Source organism: Malania oleifera, chromosome 13, assembly GCF_029873635.1.
Source record: "Malania oleifera isolate guangnan ecotype guangnan chromosome 13, ASM2987363v1, whole genome shotgun sequence".
Taxonomy (NCBI): Eukaryota; Viridiplantae; Streptophyta; class Magnoliopsida; order Santalales; family Ximeniaceae; genus Malania; species Malania oleifera.
The window spans coordinates 36661632-36678997 of NC_080429.1; the positions used below are offsets into that span (position 1 = coordinate 36661632).

The following is a 17366-nucleotide window of genomic DNA, read 5'->3' on the forward strand; positions in this document are numbered from 1 at the left end:
CCTTACGTGGCTAACTAAACTCGTTTACTGATTTCTAACTCACGCCTCTGCGGCATTCATGATTTCAAACCCTAAAATTATACACATATATTTCCCCAGTCAATCAACTAAATCCCCAGAATAATTTTCATATTTTTCCCAAATTAATCACCTCAATCACCAAAATATTTATCATTTAGTATTTCCTAGGCTTTATATTCTCCAAATAAACCATAAAACTCTATATTACTTTACTTACCCTAGTTTTGGGATGGTGCCCCAAAACACCAAACTGAAATTCTGCTCCGCTTAAGTTGTAGAGAATCTTCCTAGGAACCTTGTGGTGGTTCCTGATCGTCAAAAAGGAGCTTAACTGGGCCGGAATTGAAAGAAAATGGGGAAAGGGTCGTAGCATTTGATAAAAGGGGGAGAGAGTTTTTGTTTTTGTTTTTTTTTTTTATGTTTTCAAATGAACTCTCGAGTTTCTTTTTTAAAAAGCATTATGTTGAGCAAATCGTCGACACTTTTCTACTCTTCTTATAAAACCGTCAACGGTTTGGATTTTACCAACCCCTTTTAATCGTTTACCATGTTACCCTATTGCAATAAAAATAAAATCGTTGACGTTTTCCCTTCCTCCCCATGAAATTGTCGATGGTTTGGGCTGTTCCCAAACCTTCTTCCTCTTTTCCTTATTTATTTTGATTATTATACTTTTCGGGTCTTTACATAGAGTCTTTCTAAACGGATTTCAATACCCACAAGAAATTTACTAAGCAAATAATCAAAGCAAGTATAGGAGGCTCTATTTCTTAATCATTCACAATACTAAAACATAAACATTCAAGTGCAGAAACTTAAATTGCGGAAATTAAAATCAGGCACAAGAAATGTTATCGGGGTTCGGCCAATACTACCTACGTCCCCGCCTCAAGCTCACAAGTAAGGGGATTCCACTAAGGCTTGCTTAACGGGTGGAGTGACACCGATTACAACACCTTACCAGGATGGTGCACCTAGTTCTCTTAACTAGGTCTGAATCAGTCTGGTGCTCTCCTAACCGAGTTAGAGCAATTTCGGGACTATTCAAATGGCTAGTCTCCCTTTTTCGACAACCCTTCAGGAATACAACAGATAATCAATAATTTTTGTGTACAAACAAATATGCTTCTAAACTAAACAAATGATGTACAATAGTATGCTCAATACACTCAAGTATGATGGGATATTAAGCTCAAGTGAGATTTCGTTAACCAATGTGTTAACTCTCAACAATATGTGTGTCAATATGTATATGTGAGAGTAAGACCTTTGATTTCAAGATAATATATTTGCAAAATGAATATTCAAAAATCTCTGCAACTTTAAGCAAATATCCTGACAATAGTATTTTTCAAATATCAAGCACAATGGATATTAGGGTTTAAGCTTGCAAAAAATATTTTTATCAAAATACAAAGCAAGCTTACGAAAGTTGCAATAAGAATGCAAGTTCTTAAGCAAATGATGAGTTTTTTTTCAATCCAATATTTCTAAGTAAAATACAATGGGAAAACCTTTAAGCTACTCTCCAAAATCAATAATCAACAAATGCAAGTATAAGAGAGATTTTAAGCTTTTGAAATGAATGTGAAAAACAAAATGATCTCTCTCAAAAATATGTATTTAAATGAGTATGAGAAAGAAATTTTGGCAATATACTTGTAAAAGGCGAGAGTATGAAAGATTTAGCCCAATAAAATTTTTAGAGAAAAATTTGCTAATCGATATGCTAATCTCTGTCTAATCTTAGCAAATGAGAAGGTATATATAGTTTTTTCCAGAAATATAACCATGATGGACATCAAGGATATTTTGAAAATTGTTTAATTATGTTTAATAAAAATTAACCCTGTTTAACTACGGTAAAAATTTCGCCAACCCGAGAGGTTTGGTCGACCACTTTTATAAGTACAGTCGACCGTGGCAATTTTGAACTGTGGATTTGGTCGACCGTTTAAGGGCGATTCTAAACCCTTCATGGGTTCAGTCGACCATGGCTAGAGGCCGGTTGACCATTTATGAGGTTTAGTCGACCAAGACTAATTTGAACTACAAGGTTTGGTCGACCAAGTAGTTAGGATGTTAGACACTTTACTTTCGGTCGACCGAGGATGGTACATTCAAAACAGAACGGTCGACCAAGTGAAGTCAACATGTTGACTTCTAACCGGTTCAGTTGATCGAGGCATTTATACTGCCAAGGGTTCGGTCGACCGAGACCACTTAAAATGTGCATTTAAGTCCTATTTTGGTCTCTATGCTTCGTCAACCCAGTGTGAATAAGCATAAGGCAATTAGGTTATATGGGTGATCGTTCCTATGGTCATTTTAAGGCCTCTTGAGCTTATGCAACCATCATGCATGTAATGCATTAAATTACAGACCATTATTACAGACCCAAAATATGAAACAAAATGCATTACAATTAAAATGAATGTGTCTTCTCCTTTTTCTTTGCTCCTAACTTCATGGAATATGTCGGAGTGAGCGTTAAGTCCTGTCTTGGCTTCCATGTTCTCTTGCCCTTATGTGTGTGATGAATATTATACCTATTCACGTACTAAATACACCCATGAGATACTTGTGGTTTGTCATTATCAAAACCAGGGATCGGACTCAAAAAATCAACAACATTATAACCAGATGTGGGACTTGGTGGAGCTTCCAGCAAGGAAAAAGGTGATTAGATGCAAGTGGGTGTGTCGGAAGAAAGAAGTAGTTTCAGGAAAAAAAAAAGTTCAAGGCTAGGATGGTAGTGAAGGGGTACTCATAAAGAAAGGGAGTTGATTACGATGAAATCTTCTCCCTTGTGGTCAGGCACACTTCCATCAAGATAACATTAGGACTGGTGGCGCGATACGACTTGCATCTAGAGCAGATGGACATAAAGACAACGTTCCTCCATGGTGCTTTAGAGGAGCTAATTTACATGACACAACCAAATGCGTTTTTCCAACCTAGACAGAAGCATTTGGTTTGTAAACTAAAGAAGTCACTTCACGGGTTGAAACAGTTTGCGATGCAGTGGTACAAACGGTTTGACGCCTATATGATCCGTATAGGCTATAGAAGGTGTGAGTACAATTTTTGCATCTATGTGAGGAGTTTTAAGTACGGTTTTATCATATTTATGTTGTTTTATGTCGGTGACATGTTGATTGCTGCGACGAATATGATTGAGGTGAATCAGTTAAAGACTTTGTTGAGTAAAGAGTTTGATATGAAATACTTGGGTGCAGCCAAGAGGATACTTGGGATAGACATTCGCAAGGACAAAGCTTCAGGGAGATTGTGGTTATCTCAGGGCGGCTATGTAGAGAAAGTGTTGGAGAGATTTAGCACGGCTAATGCTAAACCGGTGAATACACCATTAGCGAGTCATTTTAGGCTATCTATCGCCCAGTGCCCAAAGACGAACAATGAGGTTCGTGGCATGTCAAAGGTCTCCTATGCCAGTGCAGTGGGGTGTCTGATGTATGTCATGCTATGCACAAGGCTGGACCTAGCACAAGTTGTCAATGTGGTGAGCAAGTTCTTTTCAAATCCGGGTCAACAGCATTGGGATGCAGTCAAATGGATTCTCATATGCTTGAGGGGTATAACCAGATATGACATTATGTTTAGTAGACAATAGGGTGATCCATTAGTGGTAGGGTATGTGGATGCTGACTACGCAGGGGACTTGGATGACAAGAGGTATACCATAGGGTACATATTCACCCTTATGGGAGGACCTATTTGTTGGATGTCTATGGTGCAGTCACTCATTACTTTATCTACTACTAAGTCAGAGTACATGGTAGTGGCTAAAACTGCCAACGAACCGTTGTGGCTTATAGGATTGGCCAAGGAGCTGGGTATTCAGTAAGATGGAGTTCGGTTGCAGTGTGATAATCAAAGTGTCATCTATTTGGTGAAGAACCAAGTGTATCATGCGAGGACAAAGCACATTGATGTGTGGTTTCATAGGATCAAGGAACGATTTGCTTCAAGTGAACTTCTGCTTGATAAAGTTCATACGTCTGAGAATGTAGCAGATATATTGACAAATTATGTCACAACAGACAAGTTCAAGCATTGCTTGGACTTGATTAACATCTCCCAGTGCTAGACGGAAGGCGGTCCCAATCTACTATCTCAGGTGGAGCAGCGGGTTATGCTTTCATATTTCTCCTAAGTGGTGGATATTCGCCAAGGTGGAGATTGTTGGATATATGGCTCATATTGAGTGGAATGCATGCACCAGAAAAGTATAGTGAAGTAAAGAACAAGAAAGTAATCTGCAAGAAGAAACTATCGACAGTTGGGTCAACGGTTTACTCTTAAGAGATAACTAACGACGGTTTCAGTCAAGCTTCATATTCAGCCTTGGTATTAAACCGTTGACAGTATTATTTGGTGCTAAACATGGATTCTGAATCAGGAGATCAGTAGATTGGGAGATTTTGGAGAATTTTCCTCCAGGGATTGCTACAGGAGTGTTTTAGATACATTCGAAGTCTTCTATATGCATAGGGTTAGGATATAAACAATATTTTGTAACCGTTGATGTAAACTTTGACGATTGATAGTGAAAATCAATCGGTTGCTCCCATGGACATAGGCACATTGTCAAACCACGTAAATTCTTGTGTCATTGATCATTTACTTTCCATTATTCTCTTTGTGATTGATTGTTTTCGCATATTCATCGTTGGTTGCTTGCATTGCTTGTTCCGATTTGATTTGTTTATTTCCGCTGCGCATTGACATTCAACACTTTGCACAACACGAGAAAAGGGAATATATATATATATATATATATATATATATATATATATATATATATATATAATAGAATGACATGGGTTGTGGAAAGAAGATGATAATAAAATTAAGGATAGGAAAGGTTAAAGAAAAGTAAAGGGATAGAATATAAAAGTGAAGTAATGGAATGTTTTGGGATATGAAAACAATAAACAAATGGATTGTAAGATTAAGAAACTATATAAAACATGTCATGGAGAAGGAAGGGATTATACTTGTGCTAGATGCATGGGTGGCATTGAATGGTTACATGAATTGACAACGGACCAAAGAAAGGATGTGTGCCTTCGCTTGGAACATCTTATTATATGCTTTTGAGGAAGTTGTTGAACGTATTGCCATCGATGGAAGGCTAGCATCCAAGTACTCACTATAAATCAAAGGACATTGGGTTTGTCTATGTGACATGGTGTTTATGTCCTTATCTATCAGAAAAAATTGAAAGTCGATGTATATGGTACTAACAACAAATTATGAAGTCATTTGAAATTTTATCTTCTCTCTAGTTAGCTGTTGGGTGTTTGCCCAAAAGGAAAAGAATGAGAAAAGCAAACCCTAAAAATAACCATCTAGAGAAGATACCACCCCAAGATTGAAAAATAAAATGCTCAACCATAATATTGTCAATTGTTAAATAATCACAGAAACTAATGTTATAACCAATCTTTTTAGAGTAAAGTCAATTTGGCAACAAGGAAAATTAAAGAGCATTTCTTAAAGCCTAGTGTACTAATTTTCTTATCTCTAAAATCTTTTTTTTTTTTTTTTTTTTTTTGATAACTCTATTTCATTACTTTTGGTAAGAGTAGGGCTGCAAATGACTATTCATGAGCTACTCGATGTTCATCTCAAGAATATCATGCTTGAACTCGTTTATTAAGTTAAACGAGCTAAACTCAAGCACACTTTCAAACTAATTAGTTAAACGAGTCGAGTTCAAGTTAAATTATACTTGACTTGATAGGCTCGCAAGTTGGCTCATTTACCATCCCATTGATCTAGTTCGGCTCAACTTATCCCACAACCAAGTCCAAGCTCAAATTCTTTATTCCACTTCACCCACTTGTATACTGCTTCTAATTAATTTTGTCCTCGCCAATACATAATTAGAATTTTGAAGCTTTCACTATTTCTCCTTATGGATATCCAATCTTGTCCAAATTTTAAATTTTGGACATATTTGCAAATATGGACATTTTCCAAAGTAGGGGTAAGAAAAATGCCAAATTAAGTGTAGCGATGAATAGACGTTAGTTTAGGTTTTTTTTTAACCTTGCATCATATGTCTTCAGAATCCTCAACACTCGTCCATATAATTTTTACTAACAATTCTTTAATTTTGACTAGAGTCCTAAAAATAAAATAGTAAAAACTTATAACACCTGCTATACAAGGCTATCATGAAGCATGATCAACGCAATCTTATTTCCATATTTTGAGAAACTGTCTCTATGTTTTGAACCTCTAACCTTCAAATTTCGATGCAACACCCTTATTATTAAGCTACGGCTTGCCTCTCTCAAAAAATAAAATAATAAATAAGTATTTAGCTTATTTTATTTAAATTTTCTTTTTCTCCTTCGCTTTACCTAACACAAGTACAAGGGCCGCGTGCTTCTTTAGACTTGTTATTGATTTTTGGCACATAAAAGGATAACCCAAAGTAATATTAAAGGACGAAAAAATAGTATTGAAGAAATATGTGAAGTTTAATTAATTAGAACAATGGTAGAATGCAAATGAAGATAAGATATTTTCATAGTATTTTGTGTCAAAATATAGATTCGTATCAATTCTCATATTATAACCATGAAATCAGAAAAATTTCGATTGGATTTGTGACAAGGGGATTCAATTTTTTGGTTTGTTAGCTAAGATTCCAAGGCTCTACTTTTTGAAAATTGTTATGCTTTTTTTGTTGTTTCACCTATCAACATAATATATTTGATTGAACTTTTAATATCAATTTTCATAATTTTTTTCTACAGAAAATTATAACATAGTTGAATTTGTTTTGATTGAGTTTTATTATGTCATAAGTAAGCTATTGAGTATAATTTATCAAATAATTAATATAAAAAAAATGTGTTTGTTGTATGAACTTCTATGAGCTTTCATACCAATTTTTTTCCATTTGGTAAAAAGGTTCGATATAAGAGCCCTGTTTCTTTGATGCATGTAATTGATTTTGAGAATTAGAAGACCGATGAGCTTTAATTCTGTTTATCATAAATATTTATTATAGATTTGCATCTAAGTGTTACAATTTAATATACTGAATTAAACTCAGTGAAAAAAAATTTAGAGTAAATGTTTTTTTTTTTTTTCGTTCTTAGTTTTGCTTCTTGTCTCCTACAAAACAAGTTCTTGATTCCTACGAAAAAAAAAATGTTCTGGTTTCCTAATACAGCTTCAATAAGTTTTATTAGTTCATTATAATATAATTGGGTCATATCACGGTAGCTTATATATATATACTGAATTAAACTCAGTGAAAAAAAATTTAGAGTAAATGTTTTTTTTTTTTTCGTTCTTAGTTTTGCTTCTTGTCTCCTACAAAACAAGTTCTTGATTCCTACGAAAAAAAAAATGTTCTGGTTTCCTAATACAGCTGGGTCATATCACGGTAGCTTATAACCTCGCCAAAAGAAAAGAATTGCCGGATGATTTTTCTCTGTCAATTGTAGGCCCTTAGGCTTGGACCAAACAATATGAAGTAACATATTCCTTCCCACATTTCAATGGCAACATTTTAATTCAAAAACACTTTTGAAGTAGAAGTTTGAAACTTTAAAATAGTTCCTTGATTAATAAAAAAAAAAATGGGGAGTATACAAAAATAAAGTTGAATTCCCACTTTTCTGATAATTCTCCTCAAATTAAGTGATGTAAGATGCGTCCATAAATTAATCGTATTACAATGAGCTTGAATAAGAAAATAAAGATCACTCCGAGCGACTAAATGGGATATGAGGAAGCAATTACATTTGCTTAATGGTAATTATGGTTTGCGTAATGAAATTAGGCAGGAATTGAATGAAATGAAATTTTAAATGGATAGCATAATAAAATCAAACAACAAAAGCAAGTTTAAGTCCCACTAGGTGGGATCAGCTAAACATAATAAAATCAAATGATAAATTTAATTTCATTCCTCTCAATTATATAGTACCCTAACGTCATTGACCTCTACTTCATGTTCCAAGTGCAAATGATGCAGTTGAGCAATTTCAACTCCAGTGATAAAGCAAGGACAATTCGTAGGTCTAAAGCCTACTTAGATTGTCAAGTAAAACACTTGTCCTTAAGTCAAATCATTTATTACTGGTAAATGAATCTTTTACAACCAATAGGCTAACCATTTTACATGCATTGATTGGTTTTAGTGATAAAAATTTGATCTAAATAGATTTTAGATATGAGATTTTAGAATTTCAAAACCTTACAATCGAGCAACACACATTGAAGAGACTAGCACTACCAAGGATAGAGCATAGACTTTTAAAGCCACTCGTGGAGAGAGGACAAACGATGGAGGAACTGATGGAGAGATGTAGCACATGGAGGACAGAGAGGAGGCGACGCTGGATGGTAAGGACCACTGAAGAAAACAAGTAAATAAGATGGGGTATGAAAGCAGTGGCAGTGTGCTGGAGGAATTTAACTAGAGGAGTAGGGTAAAAAGTACTAATGCGACCTTCACAAGCATTCTTCCCTGCCTCTCTTTTTGCCACCCCATCTCCATAATAGAGACGCCGTGTGTTTTACACTACATAATCTAAACAATCTACAAGAGAATATGCCAATATTCTCTGGCAATTCAATGCAAGGACCATCAAAGGAATGCTCGACCTCTCTTTCTATGGAAAGGGGAAGGGAACCAATGAAGCCAAAAGTCAGGAAACAGGACATGATCACCCTTAAATATTACATTTTCAAAGATCCTTACAAAGGGCACAAGCCTATTGAGCCCCAACACAGTGAAAGCTCAATCATTTCCAAGAGAGGAGTTCCACAACCCCGCACCATGTACACATCTAAGAAACTATTAACACAAAAGCTTGCAACTGCAAGTGCCCATCCGATGATCTAAACTTTCTTGTCTACCTGTAGCTATCAACTACACAAAAAGCTCGCAATTGCCCAACTCATTAAGGCCCTCAAGATCTGAACTCATCTCTTTAGATCATCAGACATTGCAGAAGGTATGCAGTGCATTGTGAGAATATCTAGAGTTGCTGCTTTGGCAGTCTTTGTCCGAAGGACAACTATCTGCACAGAACACATGAATTAGAGGCAACCTACATGTTAGTGAGTTCTTATATTTATTTATTTATTTGAGAGAGAGAGGACCTGTTGGTATTCCAAATCAAATTTTAAATATTCATCATGACAACTCTCCACCATGCCAGCTAAACTCTTTAGATTCTTCACAGGATTACCGTTGAAAGCAACAACCTACACTAGCATACAAATTAGCTTGCATTTGGCAATTGGCAGATTCATTTTCAGAAACTCCACAAGCACAACAGAGAAAGCAAACTCTAACCTGAGTGTTAACAATTTCCTCATATCCAATGTTGATATCAGCCACAAGAACCTTACAAAAAATGTAAAAGAGTAGAGAGTCAGCCCAATACACCCACTGCAACATCAAAGCTAGAGAGAGAGAGAGAGAGAGAGAGAGAGAGACCTGCGAAACTACAACAATCTGCTCATTTTGTGACTCTGGTAGTGAATGCAAGAGTTTGTCCAAAAGCTTCACCGGAGCTTCATATTCATACTCTTTTCCATACTGGAGAAAGTGCACAAACAGTGGGAAAATAGCACCTCAAAAAATCTTTGCAAACTCAACCATGACATTGCTTTGTCCATAAAATAGCATGTATTTAGTTTCATAAACCAGTAAGTTACACAAAAATGAGCAAGTAGTTGAACACATGAAAAGAATGCACTCCCCATGATGGTAATAAAATATGTGTATCACAAGCATTTGTAAAGCAAAAAATCTAACCAACCATAATCAGCACAAGCCAACAGAAAGGACATGGTACAATGATGAATAAGAAAACTAGTTTGTTAACCCAAAAAAAAAAAAAAAAAATAGATGACAACATCAGCATTAAGTTTTTTTATAGAAAAAGAAAATATATTATCGAAGAGGAAAGAATGTACAAAGAGGAGAAAAAGATCCTCCTATAAAAATAAGTCAAAATACTAGAAAAAAAAAAAAAAATCTGCCTTCCAATGTATCAAAAGATCCAAGAAAGGCTCCCCTTAACTGCCAAAAGACTTGAGAGAAGCCAAGTACTAAATCCTGTCTCTTTTGATCGGCAAAGAAATTTTATTAAAGGGCATCAAGGGGATACCACCAAACGACAACGGAATTGTGATAGTTCAAATTTCAGCAACCCTCTCTCATTGATCTAGTCTCCCTCCTGAGCTGAGGTCAGCAACTCCGGCAAGAGAGCAGCTCCAAAAGGAGGGACAAGCCACCGTCACCAGCATCTGTTATTTAAGGATTAAAAAGGTATTTTTTATTCAAAGGGTATTTTTGGTAATAAAATCCTTTATTCCTTTGTTACCACCATTACAGATGAGTATCCAAACATAATGATCACATTTAAAATACAATTCCATTGCTTGCTTGATTCCATTATTACTTCAATTCCTTTCCTACATTGTTTTCATTCCACAAACTAAACAGGGGGTTACTTCATGAGCTCCAATCAAATCTTTCAAGGCCCATGAAGGCCATATTTGGTAGGCAATGACTTCCCTCCAGAAATGATTCATTTCTTTCATGAATCTCCAAAGCCATTTCCCCAGGAGAGCCTTATTGAAAGATATGAGCCTTCCTTTCCATCCAAATTCTCCATAAAAACTGCAAAGATGCCACAAATCCACAAGACAAAGCCACCACCACTCTTCCCAAAACATGTAAAAGAGATGTAATAATTTCTCCACTGAATCCGGGCAAACCCAATTCTCTCAAAAACAGCAAATAATTAATTTGGACTATTCCAAGGTCCCCATAAGAAGGGCAATGCCAAAATATATGCGAAGCATATTCTCAGCTATCAAAACTCAAGAAAAAAACATCTGGAGTCGAACCTTGAAAGGCCTCTTACCCTGCAGCAAATTGTTGGTGTTAACTCTATTACGAACATCCAAACCAAGTATATGCCTTAATCTCAGAGGGCACTTTTTCTGTTCAGATGAAACGATGAAGGGGAAAGGATTTAAAAGATTAGGTCAAATACTCAGAAAGATTTTGAATAATAGAAACCTGAGGAATCCAAACACCAACTCCAACTATCCCTCTCACATGACAAATGACAACCATCCAACAGAACCAACAAAGAAGATAGTTCCTCCAGCTCCCTATCATTTAAAGGCCAATGAAAGTGGGAATCCCAAGAAGTAGGCCCATTTGAATTTAAGTAACTAATGACATTATTATGCACTAAAGTGAGATGATATAAACGAGCAAATGAAATGCAAAGCGAATAATTCCCACCCACTAATCTTCTCAAACAAGGATCCAAGACCCATTGCCTAGAACATATTTATATAAGGAATAATTAAAGGATAAATCTGAGCAATAATTTTCCAAGGACTCTCCATGAAACATCTTAAACCCCATCAATATCCCACGCATTAGAATGTAAGCCAAATTTACCTTCTATAACTTTAAGCCAAAGAGTGTTGACTAAAGGAAATCAACACAGCCATTTACCAAATAAGGCAGGGTTTAAACACCAAATTTCCAAGACCCAAAGCACCCTCCAACATAAATCTACACGCATCCTCCCAACTAACCAAATGACCTCATCTTCTCCCTTATATCAGATGACCAAAGGAAATCTCTCGTTACTTTCCCAATTTTCCAAGCTGTCCAGAGACAAGCGTGGATAAGGGTTAGTCAATTGCCTAAAGAAAATAAAGCACCTTTCCACCCATCCAAATGCTTAGATGCCCTATCCACTACTAAATCCTAAAACCCAATAAACCTAGGATTACAACCCAAATGAATTCCTGAATACGACAGGGGCCTCTCAAGAATGCCACACCAAAGGAAGCTAACGCCAAAGACCTAACACTAGTAAGATCAATAGCAGCAATCCCACTCATACTAAGGTTAAGATCAGCAATAAATTATGAAAGTGATTATCAGTAATGAAGATAGTTTTGGGAATCAAGGGTGAGGGATGAGTTGGGCCAACACAGAGGGGAAAGATCCAGAGATGGATGTTCAAGAAACCACCAGATTGAAATGCAGGAGGGCTAATGTATCTAGTAAAAGAGAAAATACATAACATTAACCATATTATCCTCTGCGCATTTTGTAGCTCTGGTTTGAGCAGGCATGCCAGATAGAGAGGTGGGGATTCTTTTTGCATTGATGAAAGGACTTAAAATTTGCCTAATGGACGGGAAGCCTACAGTACAACTGCTCCAAGTGAGCAAGGAAACTAAAAACCAAATTGATGGGATCATGCATAGCATGATCTACGTGTCTACCATAGGCATAGACATAATATAGGGCCTTTATGATTATCTACAGTTCTACATTTAAATATTTCACAACTATGTGCTCATCTAAATTTGAGGTGGAAATTGTTTACTTGCAGGATTTGATATTATTTCCAAGTTCCAGGAGATTGTTTCTTTATTTAGCATAATAGCATTTGGGGTGTAACCATGAGAGGCAGCTCTTAATATTGACAAGTACACCCTAAATTGAGTTTTGCTTTGACTTTCCCTTCTCTTTGTTTTGTTAGCTTCTTTTGATTTTCTCTTATTTCTCTATCATTTACTCACTAATGCTTTGCTGTCAATCAGTCCTAATCAATTTGGTATCACAGCCTTATGTTGATCCTCCCTTGCTACCATCATCAAATCACCTTTATCACTGCTGGCATAGCCATCAGATAATCATCAGTCCAGTCTTATAATCTACAGCTGAAACCCTAACCTATCGTATTCATCACACTTGCAGCCTCCACCCCACAGCACCTTTCCCTTTTCTCTAGTTGATCACCACCGCCAGGAAGCCCCAATCCTTCATCAATCTTACAGCCAGGACAAGAAAAGACCTTATTGTCGTGCCTACTACCAGAGCCGAGGAGAAGCAGCAGCAGCAACAAAACAAAAGAGAAATAAACCCTTAAAAAAAAAAAAAAGGAAGGCTGCATCAGAAGTAAAACCACATCACCACCGTCTTCATCACTAAGAAAAGCCCAACCAGCAGATATTCCTTGCTGAACAACTCCGAAACATCCACCAGTAACCCCTTGTCCCTCTATCATGGCTGACAACCCAACCACCATCATCTTTAGAGCTTTGCCAGCAATGGTCACAGCACTGCAAGCTGCCTGCTGCGCATCTGCACCAATGCAGATTTGTGGCTTTGCCGTCTTCTGTCTTCTGCCTCTGTGCAATATTTGGACATAAAAACTTCCCAAGTCCCTAACCCATGTAAGGCCCCATCCTCTTCTCTTAACCTTATTGCCTTCCAGCAAAGAACAACAAAGCCCATCCCAAAATCACATAAGCCCAATGGGCTTTTATAATGACCTGATCCACCTATATCAAACCCAAACCCAACATGTTGACCAGGGAAACTCAAGCTGCAGGCAATGCATGACCGACCTAGCTTTAATGCTACTTGATCCAATTCACTCTTCAAAAAAAAAGAGACCCAAAAAAATGGGAGGAGAATCTACTATCTCACCATTTGACAAATTTTATTTCCCCTTCTTTTATCATTTCTCATTCATGAAAAGAATTACTCTCTTCTCCTCAACAACTACTTGGCGTGTTGGTACATGCTCCATTTCTCGGCAAACTTATCAACGGTTACAAAGTTACTCATTAAATTGTCACAGCTTGTCAGTCCAATTGGTAGGCTTTGAGACTTTCAGGAAAGGTACGAGTTCCAACTTTGGGAACTGTGATTCATGATCAATTTTATTGGTAGTTCAAAGAATGAGTTTACCCGTTCTGCCCCTTTACATTCCTCTATTGCTAATAAAAATTAAAATTTTTTTTCCTTCATTCTTCTGCTTGCCTAAATTGCACCAAACCTACTATATGCACCATAACACAGGCACTCATTCATTTTGCATACTTACCGTGAGCTTCACTAGCGAACATTGTCGGTATTTGAGTTGCCTTGAGTCAATTATCGGCACAATCATCCTACTTGTTTCCTCCACAGAATCTCATGCTAGCATGAAAAAATAAATCAAGAAAATTAAAACTAATCATTCCCATCTTCAGGAAACTTTAACCCAAATCTACAACTTGATTGACCAACTCCAGCAAACCATCAAAGAACTCTGCAGAAAAGAGGCTAATTTCCTCATAAGATAGCAACTCTAATAGGTCAACAATAGAAGCCCAATATTCTTCATGGACTGGGTAGATCAAAAAATAGCAACTTGGTAAACCAAGTCCCACATGTGAAAAGCACCTAGGAATACAATCCATCGAGGAAGCCCAAGTAGAACCCTAGGATATCCAGATCTTTAAGTCAACTAAAGGTACTCAACAATCTATTTGATCCCTATGACTGCTCGATCAAGTCCAGTATGTGCCCCAATTCCTTGGGAGATGCAACATGTGCGGGATGCTGCACTGGCAACCTTCATTGCCAAGTCATGTAACTAATTTTAGTTGGTCCTCTGCCTAGCGTTACTACACTGCACCTACAGTTCCTGATTAGGATATGGTAGTAGAGTCCACAGGAGACGAGCTTCCTCATGATGATGCCACAGGTCCTCACCCTTTTGTTCCACAATATAGGCTCCCTAGTTTTTATTTTTATAAATAAAGGAAAATTTATTGGAAAGGCATCAAGTGGATGCCAACCCATGGTACAGCAAGTCAAGCACCCTGAAGGGCGTCACAAAAATCAAAGATTACACTGTAGTCATTAACAACATTTCCACTATGCCAGCTATTTACCACAATAAACCAGTGCTCTTTGCTGATCTGGAGTGCTGAGGTTGAATTTTAATATAGGCATCCTAGTTATTCTACAAAGATTGCCAATGGACTTGGTAGGATTGTTAGATCTCAACCAATGGCTTATGCTCAATTTCAACCTAGTCATGACTCACGAGTAAAATGATGACAGTACTAAGAAAATTAAGGTTGATGTACCTTCCTATGATGGCAAGTTGGACTCCACTGCATTCTTAGATTGGTTACAAGAGTTTGAGGATTACTTTGAGTGGTATGGCATGACCTATGTGTCTCGTGGTCCACCAAAATGAAAATTAGTAGCTCTGCTAACAGCTAAGTGATATTGGAAGACAATTCAGCGTGACTTGGAGCACGCAAGTGTGCCAACAACAGTGGGAGGAGATGAGGATTACATTGCGGAAAATATATATATATATATATATAGAGAGAGAGAGAGAGAGAGAGGTCCTTTCCTATTATAGGAGCCAGCTACAAGACCAATTGTATAATCTTCGACAGGTCACCACCAATGTCACGTAACTCATTTCAAAGATGACATTTACGATGACTATGAACATTGTGCCTAAGTTTTTTAGTGGGTTAAGGAATGAGTCGAAGAAAGAGATCTCCATAAACTTAGATTCTTTAGAGGAGCACTATGGCTTTGGAGTTAGAGAGGCATCATAGGACTTCTGCGCAAAGGAGTGCCACTCCCTAGGTAGGAATCATTGGTCAACCTAGATCGTTGACCCATGTTAGATATGTAGGGCCGCATTTGCTCGCATTGGCCCAAAGAACTCTTACAGCTTTAATACTTCAGCTTCACTAGCTAATCAAAGTGTCAACCAATGCCCCTCCAGTTCTAGGGATAAATGGTCAGCCCCTATCATATCTCGACCATTTAACCCATCCACTAAGTGTCATCATTGGCATGCTAAGGGGCACCTATTATAGGCGCCAGCTACTAGATCTATTTTATAATCTTAGACAGGTCACCATCAATGTCATGTAACTCATTCAAGGACTTGATGTTGTGTTTTGACATTTACAATGACTCTATGACATGGTGCCTAAGTTTTTTAGTGGGTTTTAAAGAATGAGTTGAAGGAAGAGGTCTCCATGGACTTCAATTCTTTTGAGGAGCACTATGGCTTTGGAGTTAAAGAGGTATCATAGGGCTTTGTGCAAAGGATGTCACTCTCTAGGTGGGAATCATTGGTGAACCTAGATCATTGACCCATGCTAGAGACACAGGGCCACATATGCTCCCATTGGCCTAAAGAACTCTTACAGCTTTAATACATCAGCTTCACTATCTAGTCAAAGTGTCAACCAATGCCCCTCCAGTTCTAGGGATAAATGGTCAGCCCCTATCATATCCCAACCAATTAACTCATCCACTGTGTCATCATTGGCATGCTAAAGGACACATAGCTGCCAAATGTTCTCAATGTACCCAAACCATAGAGCAAGAAGATGAGGAACCCCAAAAAAAGACAACAATTACAACTATGAACCCTCAGACCCACGTTGACTATGAGGAGTATGAGGAATAGGAGGAGGACACCAATGCATTTCTTAATGTTATAAGGTATATAGTGGCCACCCCAACAAACTTTATGTGGTAGATGCACTCCAATATCTTTCACGCTTATGTTCAGCGTGGAGATAAGTACAGGGGAATACCATTAATACAGTGTCAAAAGTTGTCCTCAAAGAAATTGAATTTCAAGCCCTAGACTCACCCTCCTCCATAAAAAGTTGCTTGGGTAGATAAGACTTCCTCGTCAGTTTCTAAGTGTAGTAGGATACCTCTTCAAATAGGTACATAATAAATGTTATGTGATGTCTTGCCCATGAAGATAGCGAGTAAGTTGTTCTCGATCTATGATGGTAATGCCCATGACTTTGGATAGGGGATAACACTTGTGTGCTCAAGCATGGCCATTGGACAATAATCTTGCCACCTGCTAAGCCCATTAAGAGAATCGTTGACTTTAAAAGTACCTCCGAAATCTCTAGCTGCCAGATTTTAACTCAATAAGAAATTTGAAAAGTTGGGAAAAGAGTCAGGATTGGTTTTTGCATTAGCACCAAAAGGAGAGTTTTAACTCTTAAGAGCCTCAACTTCTTGAGATTATCGAACTACTTTAAGAGAATTTCAGGACATAGCCCTCAAGGAAATACCTGACGACTTGCCTCCTCTAAAAGACATTTAGCATGCTCCTGACTTAGTTTCAAGTCTCAGTTACCAAATCTCCCACATTATAGGCTGAACCCTGGGAAGCACTGAAATGAATTGGCGAATAGAGTAGCTGCTAAGGGATGCATTAAACTTAGTCCTTGTATCATCCCAATTTTGATGCCAAAAGATAGCATATGGGTAATGTGCATTGACAGTCGAACCATCAACAAAATCAGAGTGAAATGTAAGTTTCCCATCCCTAGGTTAGATGATATGTTCAATCAATTTGCAGGTTCTAGGGTCTACTCAAAATTGGATCTATGTAGTGACTATCACTGAATTATGATATGACCAAGGGATGAGTAGAAGACTGCTTTCAAGA

At 37.4% G+C, this 17366-nt stretch overlaps 1 protein-coding gene across 1 annotated transcript in view; it reads right to left on the reverse strand.

Annotated features, from left to right (window-relative positions):
* Window positions 1-8723: 8723 nt before the first annotated feature.
* Window positions 8724-17366, reverse strand: part of LOC131145570 (protease Do-like 9) — a 45491-nt gene continuing 36848 nt past the window's right edge. The window contains exons 6-9 of the mRNA XM_058094730.1: window positions 9521-9622; window positions 9377-9427; window positions 9181-9285; window positions 8724-9099 (exon numbers count right to left, since the gene is read on the reverse strand). Of these exons, the coding sequence (XP_057950713.1) occupies window positions 9001-9099; window positions 9181-9285; window positions 9377-9427; window positions 9521-9622 (357 nt within the window). The 3' untranslated portion in view covers window positions 8724-9000. The remainder of the gene's footprint in view (window positions 9100-9180; window positions 9286-9376; window positions 9428-9520; window positions 9623-17366) is intronic.